This window comes from Hordeum vulgare, chromosome 5H (genome assembly GCF_904849725.1).
Source record: "Hordeum vulgare subsp. vulgare chromosome 5H, MorexV3_pseudomolecules_assembly, whole genome shotgun sequence".
NCBI classification, from domain to species: Eukaryota; Viridiplantae; Streptophyta; class Magnoliopsida; order Poales; family Poaceae; genus Hordeum; species Hordeum vulgare.
The window spans coordinates 6,466,928-6,490,391 of NC_058522.1; the positions used below are offsets into that span (position 1 = coordinate 6,466,928).

The following is a 23,464-nucleotide window of genomic DNA, read 5'->3' on the forward strand; positions in this document are numbered from 1 at the left end:
GTACATATAGTCGAAGATGGTGGCCTGGCCAAACAGTACAGCTCATCTCCAACGGTGTCGTCATTCATGAGATGTGTCTGCAACCAACTGCCGAAAGTCTTCTCGTGTTCCCCTTTAATCCAAGAGTCAGCCTTCCCCGGGTTTTCGGAGCGTAGAATATTCTTGTGTCTCACGATATACGGAGCCACCACGGTGGAATTGTGTAGAACTGTGTAGTGTGCTTGAGAGAAAGAATGCCCGTCCATACATACTTTTGCTTTCCTTCCTAGTGTGCCTTTTCCTGTCAGCCTACCCTCATACCGAGATTCAGGAACACCAATCAGCTTAAGGTCAGGAAGAAAGTCCACACAAAACTCAATGACCTCCTCTGTTCCATAGCCCTTGGAGATGCTTCCTTCTGGCCTAGCACGGTTACGAACATATTTCTTTAAGACTCCCATGAACCTCTCGAAGGGGAACATATTGTGTAGAAACACAGGACCGAGAATTCTAATATCTTCGACTAGGTGAACTAGGAAGTGCATCATTATATTGAAGAAGGATGGCGGGAACAACAACTCAAAGCTGACCAGACATTGGACCACATCAATCTGTAACCCTGATAGACTTTCTCGATCGATTACCTTCTGAGAAATTGCATTGAGGAATGCACATACCTTCACAATTGCCAGGCTAACATTTTCCGGTAGAATTCCCCTCAATGCAACAGGAAGCAATTGCGTCATAAGAACGTGGCAGTCATGAGACTTTAGGTTTTGGAATTTTTTGTCTTTCATATTTACGATTCCCTTTATATTCGACGAGAAGCTAGTCGGGACCTTGATACTGAAAAGGACTTCAAAGAAGATTTCCTTCTCTTCCTTAGTAAGAGCGTAGCTGGCACGCCCTTGAAACTGCCCTGGATGCATGCCATCTCTTCCTTTATGACGTTCCTGGTCCTCCTGTGCTTCCGGTGTATCTTTTGACTTTCCATACAAGCCCAGGAAGCCTAGAATATTCATGCAGAGATTCTTCGTCAGGTGCATCACGTCGATTGCCGAGCGGACCTCATGGACTTCCCAGTAGGGTAGCTCCCAAAATATAGATTTCTTCTTCCACATGGGTACGCGCTTATCAGGGCTGTTAGGAACAGGTTGGCTTCCAGGACCCTTTCCAAAGATTACTTTTAAATCTTTGACCATATCAAATACTTCACTACCAGTACGGATGACACGCTTCCCCCGGGGTTCTGCCTTGCCATTCAAATGCTTGCCTTTTTTCTTTAAGGGATGCTTGGGCGGAAGAAAACGACGATTGTACGGGTACACATTCTTCCTACATTTGTCCAGATATATACTTTATGTCTGATCCAAACAATGCGTGCATGCATTGCATCCCTTGTTTGACTGTCCTGAAATGTTACTAAGAGCAGGCCAATCACTGATGGTTACGAAAAGCAACGCTCGAAGGTCAAATTCCTCTTGTTTGTGCTCGTCCCACACACGTACACCTGGTTCGGCCCACATCTGTAAAAGTTCATCAACTAATGGCCTTAGGTACACATCAATATCGTTGCCGGGTTGCTTTGGACCTTGGATAAGCACTGGCATCATAATGAACTTCCGCTTCATGCACAACCAAGGAGGAAGGTTGTAGATAAATAGAGTAACGGGCCAGGTGCTTTGACTGCAACTCTGCTCCCCAAAAGGATTCAAGCCATCTGTACTCAGACCTAACCATAAGTTCCTTGCGTCAGCTGAAAATCTCGGGAACTCTCTCTCGATTTTTCTCCACTGCCGACCATCAGCGGTGTGCCTCAACTTATTGTCTTTCATACGATCTTCCATGTGCCATCGCAACAACTTCGCATGATCTTTATTTCTGAACAGATGTTTCAACCGTGGTATTATAGGAGCATACCACATCACCTTGGCAGGAACCCTCTTCCTGGGTGGCTCGCCCTCAATATCACCAGGGTCATCTTTTCTGATCTTATACCGCAATGCAGTGCATACCGGGCATTTATCCATATTCTCGTACTTCTCACCGCGGTAGAGGATGCAGTCATTAGGGCATGCATGTATCTTCTGCACGTCTAATCCTAGAGGGCAGACAAGCTTCTTTGCTTCGTACGTGCTGGCGGGCAATTCGTTCTTTCTTGGAAGCATCTTCTTCATCAGTACCAGCAACTTTTCGAATGACGAGTCAGTCACACCGGTCTCTGCCTTCCACTTCAGCAATTCCAGTGTGCTACCCAGCTTCTTCTGGCCATCTTCACAAGTTGGGTACAACAATTTGTTGTGGTCCTGTAACATCTGCTCGAACTGCAACCTCTCCTTTTCTGTGTCGCAACCTCGCCGTGCATCAGAAATGACCTGGCCAAGATCATCAGCGGGCTCATCTGGTTCCCGTTCTTCATCCTGATCTTCTTCTTCATTGTCTTCCATTGCGGTATCAGCATACTCAGGGAACATAGATCGGTAGTTGTCATCATCGTTCTCTTCTTCTTCATCGTCGTCTTCCATCATAACCCCTCTTTCTCCGTGCTTGGTCCAAACATTATAGCCTGACATAAAACCGGACCGAAGCAGGTGGCTCTGAATGACTCTTGAGGAAGTGTAATCCTTCTCATTCCGACATTCGACACATGGACAAAACATATAGCCACCACCATGCTTGTTTGCATCGGTTGCATCTCGAAAAGAATGCACGCCTTCTCTGTAAGCGGCTGTGCGTCGATCACCGTACATCCATGGATGGCTCATCTGTGTTATACGATAGTATATCAAATACAATCACGATCCTAAAAATTAGTACCGCACGGTCTAAACGAGGAAATCTAGTTGCTAACCTTTTAGAATAAGTATAAATAAAGAGGAAGAGGTTTAAGCGTGGCTCAGGCATCTCATATCGTAGTTGTGTTCGGTGAACTGAAGCGGCATCGCTCTAACACACATTTCAACAAACACCTCTAGTGCATAAAAAAAAGTGGAGAGCTAGCACCCACCCACAATCCTCCATCCAAGAAAAATGCAAGGAAGAGGGGAGAGGGGGGTTGTGCTATATATAGGCAGAGGACTTTAGTCCCGGTTTGAGACACAAACCAGGACTAAAGGTGGCGCACATGCGGGCTGCCCACCGCGTAGCCCTTTAGTCCCGGTTTGGGACACAAACCGGACTAAAGGCTCCTTACGGGTCGGGACTAAAGCCTCGAGGGAGGCATTGAGAATTGGGGTGACGTGGCTGGGCTTTTAGTCCCGGCCCAGAGGCAGGCCGGGACTAAAGGGTCCCGGCCAAATGCCCGTTTTCCACTAGTGGTCCTTCTTTACTTGACATCTCATTTACTGCTCGTAGACACCACAAGCGTTACGAAATTTGCAATCATACACCTTTTCCTCTATAAATAATTTGAAGGAATGTGCATCAATTTATTAAATTAGTTTGGGCACATCCATACCACACACATGTCCTATTACCAAATGCATGCTCCCACCTTAGCACTCATTTAACTCAATACCGAATAATGAGAGATGGCATGCAATAGTATTATCCATATGTATATCATATATACTCCCCTCACTCCGTGTTTGCTGCCACATGACATGCAACATTAAATCCATATATGATATATCTAGTCTTTAGCTGCTCTCCTTCTCGGTTACTGACATGCATAGGGATGAGGCGTGTCGGAAAGCTCCCAATAGAGTATTCTTATTAGTACTTCACATATCTGTGGGGATGCTGATGTGTTCGAAGTTGATAGAGTGCCGCCATGATCCCATTAATCTCCGTGATATATCAAGGAGGTGTGCTTCCCTCCAAGGTTCCCTTCCTTATGTTGCTTCTTGTTCAGGAACAAGCATGGATGGATGGTAATATCATGAAGAAGCCCCACACTTACAGGAGACTACCTACTTGTTTTGCATGAGACCGGACCACATAGGTCTGCCACAGTGCCACTAATGTGCACGGCTGTAGCTTCTTTTAGTAGAACAACACACTTTATTGAATAAAAAATGTCAAAGGGAATACAAGTATTAACATGGCTAGAGAGCCGTCGACGGCGTCCCTCCCGAAGAATAGTTACCATCTGTGCTACGTGATGGGCCTCAACATTATTCTTGCGTTGTTCGTGCGATATATCACATGTCTGAAATACCCTCCCACCTGATTGGTGGACTTGAGCTTGTTGATGACTCTCAGACAGTCAGCAGCTATGGCAATATTTTGCAGATGCAAGTCTTCGCCCAAAATAGTGCTTCCCGACAGTCAAAAGATTCAAGAATTTTGGGATCCCACATCTTCTCTAAACCTACATCAGATGGTTCGATCAAACACCAATTATAATCTCTACAAACAACACGAACAAATCCTCTATTTGTTGTGTTCTCCATTGAGCCATAAACATATGATTTTGTGAATGCTGACCCGCGTGTTGCCACTTGAACTGCATGAATGATAGAACACTCTAAGATCCGTGCCTCCAGATCCAAATACCTTGTAATAAACAAGTGAGTGGATAGCGGACCCTAAAACTCATGCTCATTGTGACATCTTGGCTCAATAGGAAAGATAGAATACACATATCAATAAGGTGCACCTTTTTTTGGAAGCCCGTTCAAAATGAACCACAAAGTTAACTGAGTTTGGGTTGGAGCACTTTAACGATGAGAGACTGACTAGGAAGTTGATCCCAGATGCGTACGAGTGAGGACATAGTATGAAAAATATATTAGTGTTGGTGTGTGGGACTGGTAGATCGTAAGTGGTAGGCACACACAAGGCCATCAACCGGTGGGTCTTGATAGGGCCTTAGAATTGCTATCAGAGTCGACCATTGCAGTTCATTGGTGTGTGTGGGTCTAGTGCACGACATGTGAAGCATGGAGCATGTGGCCCGTCATGTCACACGGTATAACACGTGGGTTGGATTGGACGCACATAGGTTTGTCAAGAGAGACCATTCTTGTTGGTCGGGGAGGACGTTAATTCCTCTAAGTGAGGGTGTATGTGACTTGCTGGCATAACAAAAATGATAGGCTACTCGTACCAATAAGGTGCACCTTCTTTTCTACGAACCTATCCGAAAGGAACCTTAGAGTTAAGTGTGTTTGGTTCGGAGCATTCGAGGAATGGTGGCCGACTGGAAAGTTGCTTCTGGATGCACCTATGTGAGGACAAAAGTTGCTTCGGGGCTGTTCATTTTATAAACTTGTTTATAGAACATTTTAAGGCACAATTAGTGAGTGGTTGTTACCTTGCTGTTAATTAATCCATTTCAATTCTACTGGTCCGAGAGTTCACCATTGGGTATCTATTGATTACTGATTTTTTAAAGCATGTGTTGACTACTACTCCATCCTTCCCGTAATTCATGTCGCAACGACATTTTTCTAAAACGCCCCTTCAGTTTTCCACGACACAACCCGCGCTCCTTTCTTTGGTCGTCTTTCACCTCATGTCGCATCCCCTTTCCGCCACCACCGTCCACGGCCAACTCCGGCCAGATCCCGGCCAGTCCCAACCCTACCGACCTTTGCAGACACCCCCTCCTCCCCCTACCTTCGTCAGTCCCTGCCCTGCCCATCGGTTTGCTGCCTCCAACACAAACCCTGGCCATCGTCGAGAGGGGAGAGCAGGAGAAGAAAAAGATGCAATTGTTGCGTCCAGGCTTGCGGCGCCGCGGCAGCGGTTGCTTCTGGCGGCGCGGTAGCGGACGGTGGAGATGCGCGGCAGCAGGGCTGACTTGGAGATCCAAGACCTCCAAGCCGCCATGGAGCTCCGATCCCACAGCAGCTGCACTTCCCCCCTTCAAGGTCAGGTCTTTCTTCCCCTCCCCTACCCTTTATCTGCGCTCCCTCTGCTATGTGTTCTGCTCCTCCATCTGTATCTAAATGCACAAGATTACATCAGCCCTTGTGGAGTCCATCCGGCGCCACCCCTGGCCAACAACCAGCCCAATGGCCTTAGAGGAGGCGACACCAGCATCTTCTCCACCTCACTGCATAAAAAATGTATGCCAATCATTGTTTCCCCTCTTCTCAAGGAGTGAGTTGTTGTGTTCTGTGTGTACTACTCAAATGGAGAAATACACAAGTTGCATTGTTCTATGTGTATGGAGCAACTCAAGTTTGCTGTTAACTAGTCTCAGTATGCAAGATTCCTGATCTTGTGCACTTTCTAATAGGAGTACGTACTGTCAAACATGGTGTGGGCATTTCTAGTTTGATTCAGACTAAAGTTTACTATCAAAACTGTCAATTTACTCCTATAATATGGGTACCATGAATTGTCAACTTTGCATGAGATGAGTACTTTGAGAGATGAAAACTTTGAGTACTCATCTTAACTTTGCATAAATTTTGCTGTGAACTCTCAGTTTTGACTTTCAGGCAAATTGATTTCAGATATTTGGAGGACGATGTATTCAATCGCAGGACCTCAGGATTTCACACGAGTACTTCTCTGAATCATGGGCATTTGTTTCCAGTATTTCATTTTGTTGGCACAGGCCCGATCAAGCGTTGTACGTCGGCTCCTTGACGAGTACTTTCCGTCGACCGAACTCGTACGTACAATACCACGCTGATCGATTCTTCCTGAGACAAGGTGCACGTACAAAGCTAGCTAGCAAGCAGCCTAGTAGCTGGATGGATTTTACTCGGTGTCCAGCTAGCTTCGAATACGAGCCAGATGAAGTTGTCGCCGGAACACTGGAAAATACACGCATGCAAGACAACACTAAGACGCCAAGATTGATGGCTACGGGAGCATGTCGCTCCTGAATATTTCTGTGTATTGCTTTGATCTGAGTTCAATATTACAGGGGTACTTGTACGTATATATAGTAGCTAACCAAGACAACTACTAATCCTATACCTACACGGTGACGGTTCCAAGTCCAAGTCGGATTAGGACTCGTGGTTAATTCCAACACATTTTCCTGGAGATGATGACATTAACAGAAATTGGAAATCTGTTGGTGATTGCAGGTTTGGAAATGTTCATTTTCTAAGTTCCATGATGTCTCGTTTTGGACTTTCAATATTCAGTCTTTGCTAAAGATTGAATTAGTAAATGCCCATAAATTGTGTATCTTCATTTTGTTTGCACTTGTGCAGAATTAGTAAATGTTCAGACTTATACTGTACTAGCATATCATAACAAAATTCTGTCAGTCCTGTCATTTAAATTCAGTAAACAAAATTCGGTCGGTCCTGTCATTTAAATTCAGTAAACAAATTTTAAATCAAATTTGTTCCAAATAAAGTCAAATAAAGTCAAATAAACTCAAATATTTCCAAATATTTCAAATAAATAGAAATATTCCAAATTAATCCAAGTAATTAAATCCAATACATCAGATTCGTTCTCTTTCCTTTTATTTCTTTTTATTTCTACAACTACTTCTTCCCTTCCCTTTCCTTTTTCTATTGCATTTCTTCTATAATGACCCTAGTATCAGCAACTAGCTGACTGTCGCAATATACACTGATTATTTCCATGTCGTCATTCTAAAGACGATTAACTTGAAATACAAAACTTCAATCTCGCAATCTTGTTCTCTCGTTTGTGGTAAGGCTTGACTGTGTTTGTGACACGGTTGAGCTCATTTAACTTGAACCTCATATGTAGGGTCGAGCGGGCCACACCAAGAGACCGTGCCAGAGATCGAATTGTCCTTGTTCTATTCAGTGGGATTGTTGAGGTCCTTGCAAGATCCTGCTCTTTTCTCTTTCGACCAGCTCTTCCTTTCTTCTTGTTGGAGACATCTACTTCTTGGCCCGCGACAATCTTCTTTTTGGCGTCCAATCAGATTCTTTCAACATATCGTACATGTATGTTCAACAGGATTGAGACTAGTAGCTTGTCGTCTGGTTGAATAGATCCATCTGTGAGCTCGATTACTAGGAGAGCGAAGTAAACACCATGTCTCTCCTTATTTGACAATTCTTTTCTTTTCTGTTTACCTGGTACACACCTTCTTGACCTTCTTCATCTTTTTGAAGTATCCAATTCACAACTTCATCCTCTTCCTCTTCATCTTCCTGTGGCATCCAATTCATAGCTTCATCCTCTCCCTCTTGAGGCATCATGTTCAAATCAATACCTCCATCCTCTCCCTCTTGTGCTTCATCCTATCCCTCTTGAGGCATCATGTTCAAATCTATACCTCCATCCTCTCCCTCTTGAGGCATCATGTTCAAATCTATACATCCATCCTCTCCCTCTTGAGCTTCTTCATCTTCCTCTTCAGGCATCATGTTCAAATTTATATCTTCATCCTCTTCCTCTTGATGTACCATGTTCAAAATCACACTCCTACAATCAATGACAAAAGATGAGTACAGCATGGTACCGTAAGTCCGTAACAAGAATATATACACACGTAAAAAGAATATTTAAATCAAACAAGAAATTGGTGCCATGACATCATTTCTAGTTTGGTTGCCACGGCAGTCAAATAAGAAATGCTACCATGGCATCATTCCTAAAATTGGCTGCCATGGCACCATTTCTATTTTGGTTGCCGCAAGTCAAAGAAGTTCAGGAGCAAACCTGAGCACATACTGGTCTAGCAGTTAAGAGAAGGCAGTAGCCTGAAACCAGTATATATTTAGGTTGGGTAGGGTGGGTCATAGTGTGAGCATATTTACTGAATATGCATAGTATGAATGTGCATAGCCTGAAGAACAGCTAGCGGTGTCTCACCCCTGGATGATTTTGGTCTTGATCGACAGTTAAGAGATTTTGTCGTAGCAATGGTTGTGTTTTCACTACGGCGGCAACAGCTGCTACCTCTCTGATTTGTACGCCCTCTGTTGGAATTAAACCATGTCGAATTGTTGGTCCAGACCGCGCCGAATACTTCCGGCGACAGCTATACGACCGACGACGAAGGATGACAAGGATAGAAGCTCGCTGACGGACTTGGTTTCAGCCCCAAGCCGGCAAAACGTGGGCGCACCGAGCTAGCACACGAGCTGATTACTTCCTTGTCGTCGTTCGTCGTCGGTCGTATAGCTGTCGCCAGAAGTATTCGGCGCGGTTTCGGCCAACAATTGGTATCTAGAGCAAGGTTGATCTTCTAGTAACGGGAGATCAGGTCGGACGACGAGAAGGACAAGCAGCCGGCAGAGTACACTAGTGCGGCTAATGTATTTGCTGCTCCAACGAGGTCCTCGTACCCACGATTTGATCGTGAGAACTTCGGGGTCTGGAAGGCCCTGGTGGAGTGTGGTCTCCGCACCAACGTGTTCTAGGATGCAGTAGATCCAAGAGGCGACGCTTTCAAGAAGGATGGAGCTGACCATCGGAACGATCGGTAGGCGGCGTCCGCAATTTATTCGGTGATGCCGATCGATGTCCTTCAACACGTGATCGCCAAAGAAACGCCGAAGGAGGTGTGGGATACCTTGGAGCTCATGTTCGAGGGACACAACCTCGTCAAGCAAGCCAATCTCCAAACTCTCTTAAGAAACTATGAGACTTTGGTCATGGGCGACAATGAGTCCGTGGACGCGTTCGCTTCACGCGTTGCTACTCTCGTCAATCGGATCCGCGCACTTGGGAAAAACCTCATGGAGGCCTCGGTTGTCCGTCGGTTCTTGCGCGCGGCTCCTCCCCGGTACCTTTACATTGTCATGGCGATCAAGCAGTGCGTCGATCTCGCGACTCTCTCCATTGATGATCTCGTCGGACGCTACAAGGCTCACGACGAGCGTGTGAGGTACACTCTTGGGGACGGGAGGAACGATGAGCTTGTCATGCTCACGCGGGCTCAGTGGCAGGCGCTAGACTCAAGGAGAGAAGGTGAGGGCTCTAGCAGTTACGCTCGCCAAGATCGTGTACCAAACGAACAAAATCAAAAGGACGCCAACGATGGCGCTCCGAAGAAGAAGAAGAAGTTCGACAAGCGCAAGATCAAGTGTCACAACTGTGGCATCATGGGGCACTTCAAGTCGGAGCGCAAGAATCCCTCAAAGGAGAAGGCGTTCATGGCTAGCAAGGAGATGAAGGTGACATGATGTTGATGTGTGAACTCGGACGAGGAGGATCCAGTTCTTCAAGTGTCAGCTAAAGAAATAGCCACACTCAATGTAGAAACAGTTTGCTCTCAACATCATGGTTCGGAAACCCGTATCAATGCTACGGATGGGGGGGTGACTCCGAAACTTACATCAATGCTACGGGTGTAAGTGCTATCTTTGCTGGAGCGAAGGAAGCGCTCATTGCATGCGCTCGGTCGTGGAGAAGCGGCCTTGTTACAAACATGAGGGGTGATTTCAAAATTCGTGTCGAAGCTAGTGACGCGAGGCATAATTCTGAAATATACACGAATGTTACTTCGGCGTACGTGGCGTCTAAAGACCATAAATAAAAGTATGCTGATGCAAAAGTAGGCACGTGTGCACCAGCCATGTCACGCTGTCTAGTAACAGACGAAGACGTGATGTTGAAAGTCCACGAAGAGGGAAAGTGTACATGCGATGTGTCGCTGAACACATTAAGCATGGAGACAGCGAGTGTTGCGTACACTCGGACCGCTGTTCGGCCAGACAGATGTGTCGTCCACACAGGACCGAGCCATGGCGTTGCAATGCAAGGCATACAGCTGGTGCGTCGTGTGATGCATGCCCGCAGCCACAAAGCAGTCCAAAAGATGGGCTTGGCTCATTGGTAGCTGACGTTCCAACAACCAGCACAGGAGCATCGCGTGATGCATGGGGCAATGCAGCAGGTGACATGGACGCCGGTGTACGGAGCGACTTGGGTGGCAGCTCAACACCAGAAGAAAACGCGTCCGGGAGGTCTACATTGTCAGTATCGACTGAAAAATTTCACACCGTAGGAGACAAAATATTGTCTCTACTTGTGGTTGAAAAGCTATCTTTGCCAATAGCAACGTGCAAAGCAAAAGGCGAGGCGTCGCTCCTGAAGGTACAAGGAGAGCCGCGCGAGCAATGTCGCCTCCGACAGTAATGGAGGAAAGGATAACATTACCTACACCTGTACAGCTACAATCGGTGTTAATTAATTCGGTAAAAGTGAAAGGGAGTGGGCGACAGTGTCTAGCAAGCGTCGAGGAACCGGCAAAATTTGAAGACGTAAATACGAAGGAGTGTTGTCGCCATACTATGAAAGAAGAGTTGGGGTCGATCCACGACAACAATGCATCGAGTTTGTGGATCTTCCCAACAATGAAAAAGCCACGGATCTCAAGTGGGCATTTGCGATCAAAAAAGAAGCTGAAGGGAATTGTGTGAAGCACAAGGCAAAGCTAGTGGCCAAAGAGTACATGCAAAATGAAGGTGTGGACTTCGAAGAAGTGTTCGTTCTCATTGCACAGATGGAATCGATGAGATTACTCATCGCTCTCGCGGCTCAAGAATCATGGAAGATACATCACATGGATGTAAAATCCACGGTTTTAAACGAAGGAGATGTGTATGTGAATCAACCACCGAGTTTCATCAAAAAGGGAGAAGGACACGAGGTATTTGAAGCCACACAAAGTTTTGTATGGGCGACGGCAAGACCTTCAGGCGTGCAACATCAAACTTGATCGGACTTTGATTTCTCTTGGATTTGAGAAAGCCCCACTAGAGCATGCAATTTACAAGATAGGTGAAGGAATGGATCGTCTACTAGTTGGCATCTACGACGACGATCTATTGATTACTGGAGCAGATGAAGAGGTGATTGCAAAGTTCAATCTACAAATGAAGGAGCTTTTCAAGATGGATGATCTAGGTCTTTTGAGTTGCTACCTCGGACCAGAGGTATAAAAAAGCCGGATGGGATCACACTATGCGAGGAGGCATACACAAGGAAGGTACTTGAAACTTGTGGCATGAGAGATTGCAATCCAATTGATGCTTCAATGGAACCTCGTCTTGAACTGAGCAAGAAGGAGATGGTGAAACTACTCACCTATAGTGATAGTGACAAGGAAGGAATTGTTGACGACCGTAAGAGTACCTCGGACGTGGCATATTTCCTTGGTGGAAGCATAGTAAGTGGCTATCACGAAAGCAGAAAGTGATGCCATCGACTTCAAATGAAGCAGAGTGTCAAGATGTGTGGCTAAGGCTACACGGTGATCTCATTGATTGAGATCCGGAACTAGTGGTGCTCAAAGTTGACAGCGAGTCTATGGTTTTTCTACGCGAAGATCCAGTGCGGCGTGACAGGAGCAAGCACTTTGATACGATGTATCATTACATGAAGGACGAGGTGGAAGAAGGTAAAATGAAGGTCAACTACGTAAGATGATGTCACCCTGTGGTTGTCCCAGCCCATTAGAAAATCCGTGTTCCAGCCTTTTATATGTTCCCTCCCAAGCCGGTTTCTGTTATACCGGCCTGATTTTTCCCAAAGCCTGTTGTTGTTTTACTGGCCAGTTTTCAGTTAGTTTTTTCAAAAAATTGTTAGTACGCCCACTGCTGCATATATTCCTTTTGGGCTTTTGCTCAGTTGTAGATTTTATTGGGCTTTTCTCTCTGTTGATTCTTTCTAGGTTGGCCAAAAAAAACTATGACATGCAACCATGCAACAAAATTAACTCACGGGACATGCAACCATGAAAAAGAACCTGCCACCATTGTTTTTGCTGGAGCAGCAATGGGCTATACGAAAAATTGATGCAAAATAAATAAATATAAATAAATATTTCTTATAAAACAAAAAAATAAAATAACATATTTGAACTAGATAAAAGAAATCCATGGTCGGTATGAAAATTAAAAAAAATGATACAACACGTGCGGAGGAAATTGGACTATGTATAAAAACAATAAAAATGTGTGTATTTAAAAAAGGTCCATGAACTATACCAAAATATGAAAACAAGGAGAAGAAGAAAATATAAAAACAATAATATAAAATGACAATAGGGGAAAAAGGAAACTTCATGAATGCTAGAAATTAAGTCTTGCAACGGCGGCCTACCTTAGAAAAATAAGCTGTAGTGGCGACATCGCCCGGGGGAGACATACTACTCCCAACACCTCAAGATGTTAGAATCCCCTACATGGAAACTTGCCTCACAAAAAAAACTCTAATTGCCTCCAAAAACTTCCAATTGCGGTTTGCCTTAGAAAACTTGCAGTTACGGCATGCCTTGCAAAACTTGCAGTTGCCGCTTGCCTATGAAAACTTGCAGTTGAGGCTTGCCTAGGAAAACTTGCAGGCCTGCCTTCGGAAAAGTTGCAATTGTGGCCTCCCTTCGAAAAAGTTGTTGCGGCATGCCTCGGAAAAGGTTGGAGTAGCGGCTTGCCTAGGAAAAACTTGCAGTTGCGACTTGCCTAGGAAACCTTGCAGTTTCGACATGCATAAGAAAACTTGCAGCTTTGGTATGCCTGACAAAACTTGCACTTCCAGCCTTCCTAGGAAAACTTGCAGCTGTGTCATGCCTAGGAAAACTTGCAGTTGCGACATGCCTAAAAAAACTTGGAGTTGCGGCATGCCTTGTAAACTTGCAGTTGCGGCCTCTCTATGAGAACTTACAGCTGCGTCATGCGTAAGAAAACTTGCAGTTGCGGCCTACCTAGGAAAACTTGTAGTTGGCATGCCTTGCAGTTGTGGCCTACCTAGGAAAAGTTGCAGTTGGGCATGACTTGCAAAACTTGCAGTTGCGGCTGGACTTGGAAAACTTGGAGTTGCGTCCTAACTTGAAAAACTTGTAGTTGCGGCCTATCTTAGAAAACTTGCAGTTGCGACCAGCCTTGGAGAACTTGTAGTTGCGACCTGCCTTGAAAAACAAACAACTAACCTCAACAACTCCCCTCCCGACCATAGTTGCACTTGATGGTACAACGCTTGTAGTTGCAATTGGGGCTCAAACGATTGCAATTGCAATTGGGGCTACAACGTTGCAGTTGCATGTTTAGGGGTCACACATGCAACTAAACCCAACAACTCCTCTCCCAACCCTAGTCACAGCCGTCTTGTGCATGTGTAGTTGCAGTTGGGGGCACACCGCTTGCAATTGCATGTTTAGAGGTGATACATGCAACTAAACCCAACAACTCCCCTCCCAACCCTAGTCGCAGTCAGCTTGTGCCTGTGTAGTTGCAGTTGGGGGAACAACGGTTGCAATTGCATGTTTAGAGCTGACCCATGCAACTAACCCCAAAAACTCCCCTCCCGGCCCTAGTCGTAGTCCCTTTGTGTTCGTGTAATTGCAGTTGGGGCTACAAAGCTTGTGATTGCATGTTTAGGGATGACACAATGAACTAACACCAACAACTCCCCTCCCGACCCTAGTTGCAGTTGCTTTGTGTCTGTGCATTTGCAGTTGGGGGTACAACACTTGTAGTTGCATGTTTAGAGGATACACATGCAACTAACCCTATCACTTCCTCTCGACCTAGTTGTAGTTGCCTTGTGCTTGTGCAATTGCAATTGAGGGGGGAAACACTTAGAGTTGCATGTTTAGAGGTGAGGCATGCAACTAATCCCAATAAGTCCCGTGCCACCACAATTTGAAACCGTACTTCAAGAATGTCTAAAACTATTAAAGAAAAAACTTATAAATAAAATAGAAAAATGATAAATAAAATAAATTAAAAACAAAGAAAGGAACGAAGAAAATACACCATCATTCTCTCCCCAACACGCTCTATCATTTGCTCTTGCTTGCTGCGACTAAAAATGATGAAAATAAGATGATTGAACAACCGTTGCCTCGATCCTGGTTTTATATAAAATATCAAAGTCATGACGGGTCGTGAGGACAATAAGAAGAAGAAAAAAGAATAGGTCACAATGTGTCGCGCGCAACGTTCACCGGACAACTTACTTGAATCTCGACGCAATTTTATCTAGACATAGTTAAACCTCAGGTTGTTTGATACAACATAAAAATAGCACAAAAAATCAAGAAAAAAAAGCAAAGGCGAAAAAAACCCCAAAGAATGAACCAAACTATAAAACTAAAAAAACATAAAAGATAAGAGAGATCAAACCAGCAATAATGCAACTACTACCCTCCAACCAATTAGCTGTAAGTGGGCGGTGATTATGCAATGATGGTTGATACAAATTTATTAAAAGGTTGTTGATGGGTATAAGTATATATATTCATACAACTTTAAAATGTGTTTCATACTTTGAAAAAGGAAAGAGAAAAACCCAAAAGAAATAATAAAAATAGTAAAAACAATAAGAATCCCAGAAGAATGATTATGAAATAGCAAAGCCAACGAAAAAACTAAAATTTGCATTGGAAAAATAAAAGTCTGATAGATATTAGTAAATTCTCAATTAAAAATGTTAAACTATTGATATTAAAGGCTGTCATATATGAGCTGAAGGTTTGCGCACCATTAGAACTCTTATACAAAAAGGAATATGAAGCAATAACAGAAAAGTACGCACGTTCAGTCAGTGAGAAAAACTCGACAAAAAAAGTGAATAACTGAAAAACAGCACTACAGGAAGAAAGCGAACTGCTGCCGCCAAACGAAAAGCCCAGATTCACAATAAGAAATTTCTCAAAAACTGATGCATCACATGGGCTGTCAAAAAAAGAAAAGGCCCACATCCTGTGGACGAGTTTCTCAAGAAAAAAAACCTAACAAATCGCTAGCGTGGGTGCAACGCACAGGTCGCAGCACAATCACATCGAACCAAGTGATAAAAAAAAGGTGATTGAGACCAAACTAAATCTCAGCCAGCTGAGTTTTAGCAATCCCGAATGATATAACTATACAATAGCCTGCTATACTTGATTTGGAGAGTCTTTACTATTTGACACATTGCCCAGAATAAGGACTTTGTGTGTGTGATACCGCCGGGTTCGTTACAAGCCTGCTCCACATGTTGATGTTTCAAAACAATTTTATGCAACTATGTTTCACTCCATCGTGTATTCGTGTCACACCATGATGTGTCGAATATTGATTCTATTAAAGGCAAATCAGTGGTTGTTGAAACCCATGTTAGGCCCGCTGTTAGGAAAGCTGAAACGAAGGAACCACGCCTGTGGCGCTTGTTTCAGGCCATACAGCGACTTGGTAAGCTTGCAGACGTAATCGGGCCTAGCTGTGTCGATGAAGCTGGCTGGCTGTAAGCAGTAGACCTCCTCCTGGAGCGTTCCGTGAAGAAAGGCGTTCTTCACGTCAAGCTGATGAACAGGCCAGTCGCGAGAGGCGGCAATTGTCAGAACGGCGTGGATCGTTGCAGGTTTGACGACAGGTGAAAATGTCTCGCCGTAGTCGACGCCCAGGCGCTGCCGAAACCCATGGACGACCCACCGGGATTTGTACCGCTCCAGCGAGCCATCAACGCGAGTTTTGTGACGGAAAACCCACTTGCCGGAGATGACATTGGCGCAAGGTGGGCACGACACGAGCTCCCAAGCGTGGTTGCTGACGAGGGAAGCAAACTCATGGCGCAGTGCGGCGAGCCAATTCGGGTCGCGCACGGCGGCGCGGACAGAACTGGGAAGCGGCGATGCAGCAGTGGGCGGGGCCGGCCGTGTCGATGACTCAGGCGTAGTCGTGGGCGTAGCGGAGATTCGGCGGTGACGTGTAATGATACCACGAGCGAGCGACGGAGCAGGGGTCAGCTCGGAGCTGGACAAGGAGCTGCTGTCGCCGAAGGGGAGCTGGAGGCGCGTGCGATCACGGAGGAAGCACGCGGCCTATCAGAACCGGAGGTGGTGGGCGGAGTGGGCACGACGGGACTGGGAGGCGCAGAGTACCGTCAACGATGACACGACACGGCCGGTGGTTCAATAGGAAGGGCAGGCGAACTCAAAGCCAGACGTGCGTGATGGGCAGGTGAGCGCCATTGCCAACGATGACAGAGGTGTGAGTGGAAGAGGGACGAAGAGAAGAGAGTGTACCGGGGTTGGACGCCATGTGCGCGGCGGCGCCCGAGTCGAGGTACCAGTCAGAGGTACTACCGGATGACGAGGGCCCGGAGGTGGCACTCTGCAGTGTAGCTTGGAGCGACGCCATGTCCCAGGGCTGCTGTTGCGGTTATTGAGGCGGAGACGGGACAGCAGCGTAGCCGTAGGGAGAAGGTGTACCACCGGGGGGCGCCATAGCCGTCCGGTGGTGGGGACGGCATGGCCATCATGCATGGCTTGCTGACGAGGAGTGTTTTGACGTGGACGCCGACACCAGGGGCACGCCACGCGACAGGCCAGGCCTGGACAAGTCCAGTCCAGGAGTACGCGCCCCGTTGCCGCGTCCGTGCTTCTTCCCGCGCCCGCGACCACGAGCCACGCCAGAGGTGTTGGGGATAGCCTCATCGCCGTTGAGGGAGGGAGGGAGTGAGAGTGTGGATGGGGTTGGAATCCATGGCAGCGGAAGCGGGATTGTGCGCCAAAGGGTTCAGCAACTCCTCTGCGTCTCATACCATTACCATGTAAACGGGATTATGATTCAACACACTTTGCATTAGCTCAAAGGCCGTGTATATGTACATTAACAGAACCGCAGCCGTGGCATGAGACGTGTGCCATTACCTCTACCACTAATCCCACTACGGCCACTAACACATGCTAGGCCTTGGGCACAACTGCTCACGGTGACCACCGTGTCAACGCACGACACTTTTACATGTGGTCCCACATCAATGCTAGACTTGTTGAATACATGTACTAGCAGGTACGATTGGTGTCACGTAAACTAGTGTTCACATGTGTAGCGTGGATCTCATTATATATATTCAGCTGACCCATCTTATTTTCAACGGAATCATCACTCACTTATCAACCTTTACCAAATAACACTAGTAGAAAAAGGGCTTCCGTCCCAGTTTGATTTACACATTCTCGTCCCGATTCCATTACGAACCGGACCCGGTTAGAGCGGCAAGGCCGCCGATTGGTCATTAGTCCCGGTTCAAATGGGACCTTTAGTCCCGGTTTGTGTCTCCAACCGGACTAAAGGGTTTTGAAAGTTTAGTCCCGGTTCGTGTCTCGAACCGGGACTTCGTGTTCCGGTTTGAGACACGAACCGGGACTAAAGGGGTTTTGAATTTATTTTTTCTTTTTTTAATTTATTTTCTATTCGTAGTTTCTGTTTTAAATTGCTTATATTTTTTAGGATATTTAATGTTTTTGAGATATTCTTTTTGCATTAGATTCAAAATTTGGTCTAGTTTCTGTTTGTGCAATTAGTTTTCAAATTTGAATTGTTTAAATTTGAATTTGTTCAAATTTGCTTCAAACCCAAATTGTGAATAACTTGAGTTTACAAATTGTTTTTAATTTAATTCTTTTTTCTCCTAGTCATCTGTTAGATTGTTGTCACAGTAAGATTTATTTGGTTATTTTTAGAATAATTTAAATTAGGATTTTAATTAAACAATTCTGTTTTGCTTATATAGTTGTTTTAGACATTTAATTGTTGCTTTTTTTATTATTTTTAGTTAGTTCTTTCTGTAGATTTTAACATGTTATAGTATGGTGCATATTGAATGCATAAAAAGTTTGGAGCGAAAATAATTTTAATAAAATGTCTTTGTAGAAGATGGGTTTTCGTCTAAAACCTTGTCGTAACTCTCTCAAGCACATGCCATGTGGTTGAAATGATGATACCATGCCAACTTTCAACCTTTTCAGAGTTCATTTATAGTGATTTTCATATTCAGGGTCAATTAGCTCAAAAAAATAAGTAAATGCATGAAAAATACCAAATGAAGTCAGAAACTGTTGAAAATTTATGATGTGGCTTTGAAAGGTGCATTTTGAACACACAAAAATTATGGAGTTCAAATAATTTCAAAAAAATGAAATCCCTTTGCAAGAGATGAGTTTTCATTCGAAACCCTGATACTTCAAAAGAGATTGTACATTTTGTACACGAAGTGCATCCAGTTTTTGTCGTAACCCTGTCAACTTTTTAGCAGGTGCTATGTGGATGAAATAATGATACCATGCCAAGTTTCAACCTTTTCAGAGTTCATTTGTCGGGCTTTTCAATTTCAGGGTCATTTAGGTCAAAGAATCATTAAATGCATGAAAAATAGCAAATGAAGTTATAAAGGGTTAAAATTTCAGGATGTGGTTTTGAATGGTGCATATTGAATGCACAAAATGCATAAAAAGTATGGAGTTAAAACAAGTAAAAAAATAAAATGTCTTTCTATCAGATGGGTTTTCGTGTGAAATCTTGACACTTCGAAGGAGATGGTCCAGTTTGTACACGATGTGCATCCAGTTTTTGTCGCAACCCTCTTAACTTTTTAGCACAAGCTATGTGGATGAAATGATGATACCATGCCAAGTTTCAACATTTACAGAGTTCGTTATAGTGCTTTTCAATATCTGGGTCATTTAGCTCAACGTAGCAAATAAAGTTTGAAAGGGTTAACTCTGGCTTGGTTAACCTTAGTTGTGACTTTGGCGGGGACGGTGCCAGCAAATGTAGTCGACGGGTATGATTGGACTCTTGGCTAAAGGGGATTCTGATATTTTCAAACTCTACCCCCCCTGTGGACCGCTTTTTTAGTATTGTAGAAAATAATCAAAAATGATAAAATCTTCAAAAATAAAATCCTTTGAGATGTAGTTTCGTTTTAGTGCCTAGCAGGTATGGAAATTTTGAGATGTGAATTTTGACCGTTTTTCCAAAAAAGGGAAAAAACTGTAAAACAGCCATAATTTTTACATACGACGTCGAAAAAAATAGTTTAATATATAAAAAAACTAGAGAAAAATTGGGATCTTCAAAACTAGATCCCATGTTGATATATTTTGACGAACTTTTTTTTCATTAAAAATGGACTAAAAAAACTGTGCCTCTCAAGATAGAAAGACAAACAGAAAACACATTTTTTTTCTTTTTGTCTCTCATGAAGGCAAAACCGTACCTATCACGAAAACAAAATGCTGCCCGTCGCAGAAAAAACACGCATTTTTTCCTTTCTAAGAGGTATGCGCAAAGGCAAAACCATGCTTCTCGCGGAAGGCAAACTGCGCCTCCCGCAAAAAAATAACAGAAAACACATTTTTTTCCTGTTTCGAGAGGCGCGGCCGAAGAAGGAAAGCCCGTGCCTCTTGCGGAAGCAAAACCGACCCTCTCGCAAAAAAAAAAAACAGAAAACACATTTTTTTTGTTTCGCGAGAGACACGGCCATGCCTCTCGCAAAGGTAAAACCGTGCTTCTCGCGAAAGCAAAACCGTGCCTCTAGCAAAGAAAATAATCTAAAAATGCGTTTTTTCACAATTTTTTTCTGGATTTTTTTCGTTAGAAAGCTAAGAAATACCGGTGAAAAATCGAAACACCAAAAAAATCAAAGAAAAACAAATCTAAAATGCCGAAAACGCATGCAGAGAAAAAAAACAATTTCGAAAAAAAAGCTCAGAACGCGGCACGTGGCGACGGCTTAGAACGCGTCAAGTGGTGACGCGCGGGAGTACTCGCTGGGAGGCTCCCGAAAGAGCACTCGCAATATAAGGAATGTTAATATTGTTGCCTAACTTTGTGATCAACAACGAGGGGCATACATTACACAACGAATCTCTCCTCCCTCCTCTTTTCCCTCCGCCCAGCACGAGTCCAGCAAATTATTCGCCCCCCTGCCTAGGCCGTGCATTCGCCCACCGCTAATCCAGCCAGCGGCGAAGAGAATTTCCTAAAGCCATCGGCCGGGATCGCGCTAATCGCCCGCCTTTGGTTGCTTTTACGCCGGGAAGCCGAGATGCTGTCCTCATTACTCTCATGAAATAGCAATAGCAGCAACACTAAGCAACTTTAATGGCTGTTCTCCTCCCTCATTACTTCCAGCAGGATAAGATTAGGGTAAGTTCTTTTGATAGCTTTTTTGGGCTTCTAAAATAAGTTGTCCTCTACCGAGCTTATTTTAGAAGTCTAATATAATTTTGGTCAGGACTCTAGAAGAAGTTGGGTAGGGGTAGCTTATTCAAGCCAGCAAAAGAACTCGCCCTTAGTTTCATTTTTTGCCATAGCATTCGTGCCATTGCCATAGCCATGCATCCTCGGTGTTGTTGTATCCCTTGCCATCTTTTGCACTGGAGAGTTTGCCAACAGTGCTCAGCGATGGCTAGCCCTCGTCTGGATCGTACGTGCTTCGGAACTCAAGAACTTCAACAGGCTCTTCAACAAATAAGTGTTATACGCGTTTCTGTACCAACACCAGAAGGCTCGAGCACAGTGAGATCTTCGCCTTTGACCGGACCCTCATTGACTTGACATTTTCCGAAGATGAACTTCAACAAATACAGTAAGTTAATTCTCCGTGCTGGTCATCTGCCTTCCTCCTTTCCATTTGAAAAGAACTAATAGGACAATGGGATAAGTAGTCCATTCTGAATTACAATGACAAAATCATGAAGATTTATGCAATGGATGATCAAATCAAGCTCTAGGAGTCTCTTCTGTATTAGGTACCTTTTATAATTTCCTATTTTATGACTGAAGATAAGTGAAACCCAAATATTTTCTATGAATCCATCTGATAAAAGTGGTGTGATACTTCAAGGTTTTTCCAGATAGCTAGCCTATTTGAAAGTGAAAAATAACTCATAAATGCTCTGTGACTCGAAGAAGCAACCAAAAATATTCCAATGGAAATAGAAAGCTTTGAAGTATAATGTTCCTTAATTCTAGCTCCATAAGCTTCACTAATCTTGATATGTGTAGTGCCCTTGTGAGCCTGTGAGTGGCCCCACAATGTTCTTAGTTATGGTGAAAAAGTCTAGCTGCAATACGGAATCAAAGATGAAAGATATTTAGCAATAAAAATGAGCCACAATATTAGCAACCCACTTCACATGAACAAAACTGAAACCCAATAGTCATCTACTATGCACATCCATCTAAAAGAAGGGGCTTCATACTCCAAGTTTTTCCAGATTGCGGGGATAATCCCCAGACTTCTCATGTCTGAGAGATAGCATTTCACTCCAACAATTGGTACATCGTGTACTGCGCAAACTAGGAGAACAATAAAAGGCATTTAGTAGAGGTGAGATCGTTAAACTTCTTATGACACGGAAGAGGCAAGATCGTTATACTACTCACGACCATGGTGACGCATTATAAGGATCTTACAAGAGGTGACATTAAGAGCTGAGATAACGATATCAACGCTACTCGAGATAACGATATCAGCGCTACTCTATTTAATTTGCTCAGTACCACACTTTACATTTGAACATCTCCTTCATGTACTATTTTTGTAATTTGATCACATAAGCATGAATCAAACAGATATGACTATGGATCATGCATGCTTGGGTGAATAGTAGCCACATGGAAGATGAATCTAAATTTAATTAGTAATTAATTTACAATATATACTCGCTCCGTTACTAAATACATGATGTATATATCTAGTTAAAAACTCAACTATTTCATAGGATGATCAAATATAAAGAAGAAACTTTCAACAACTACAATTTTGAATAAATACATTATCAAATCATATGTAATGGTGGGTATATCTATATTGATTTGATATTCTTCATCTTTATTTACATATTTTATGTATGGTGGGTCAGACCTAGGAATGTTTGACCATTTGACCTAGTTTATATACCCTTCTATTTGTGGTGGTGTTAGTAAATAATATTGATAATTATATTATTTGGAAAGACGAAGAAGAATCTGTACTCGTTATATGCTAGATTGATACCCATGGCAGAATTTATAATCACATATACAATAATAATATATAAATATCTCTATGTCACTCTAATATATTTTCTTATATATTTTTTCTTGGTTCATTTGACTACACACTTACTCGTAGGCATCATGTGGCACGAAGATGTTAAAAATGTGTGTATGTTCATTACCACCACTTTGGAACATAAAGTATCTTACCGTATTGCACATGGCATACCATTAGTCTCATTATCATCGATCAAACCTATTTCGTTGAAGTACTCAGATATTTACCTCACCTTACCAAACAATGGAGATGATGAATGGTACCCGTCATCATCCATTATATCTATCCTACTTCATCCGATACATCTGTACAAAAGTATCTCTTTACCTCCCAAATAGCATGTCATATATTTTCTTCCTTACTTAGTCTCTTGGTTACTCATAGGCATGAGATGTATCGGGAAGTTTCCAATAACAAGAATCTCGATTGTTGGCTGCAACAGGGTTTCAGAACAATTGTGGTTCTACTGTCATGTGCTGTCTCCACCATCTGCGTGCATTGTGTTTTGCATTGCCGCTCCACCCAGACCAGGCTGCACTTAACTTTGTTAGCTGTAGTTGCCACCTACGAGAACACTAGACGCATAGGTATGTCTGGAAAGAATAGTCTGCTCACCTGTGTTGTAGCATCACGTGACCGGGAAATACGTTTTGGCTCTTAGATCCAAGTCACTCCTCGAATTTCGCTATACCCCGAGTGCCAGGCTCGTTGCCGAGAGCGAAACCGCCTACACTCGGCAAACTCATATACGTCGATAGGAACTCTCGGCAAAAAAGAGAAACTCGGAAAACAGGTACTTTGTCGAGTGTCATGGAGAAAACGCTCGGTA

General features: G+C 43.9%; 1 protein-coding gene across 1 annotated transcript; it reads left to right on the forward strand.

Annotated features, from left to right (window-relative positions):
* The first annotated feature begins 5,431 nt into the window (after positions 1-5,431).
* LOC123395747 lies at positions 5,432-7,156 on the forward strand. The gene is made up of 3 exons (XM_045090776.1): positions 5,432-5,795; positions 5,893-5,993; positions 6,387-7,156. Exons 1-3 carry the CDS (start codon positions 5,705-5,707, stop codon positions 6,762-6,764), a joined length of 570 nt encoding a protein of 189 aa, XP_044946711.1. The 5' UTR covers positions 5,432-5,704; the 3' UTR covers positions 6,765-7,156.
* Positions 7,157-23,464: the final 16,308 nt, after the last annotated feature.

Coding starts and splice junctions, on each gene's coding strand:
- LOC123395747 (XM_045090776.1), top strand. CDS start 5,705: ATGCGCGGCAGCAGGGCTGACTTGGAGATCCAAGACCTCCAAGCCGCC. Junction 5,796..5,892: donor CTGCACTTCCCCCCTTCAAG/GTCAGGTCTTTC, acceptor AGATTACATCAG/CCCTTGTGGAGTCCATCCGG. Junction 5,994..6,386: donor CACCTCACTGCATAAAAAAT/GTATGCCAATCA, acceptor AATTGATTTCAG/ATATTTGGAGGACGATGTAT.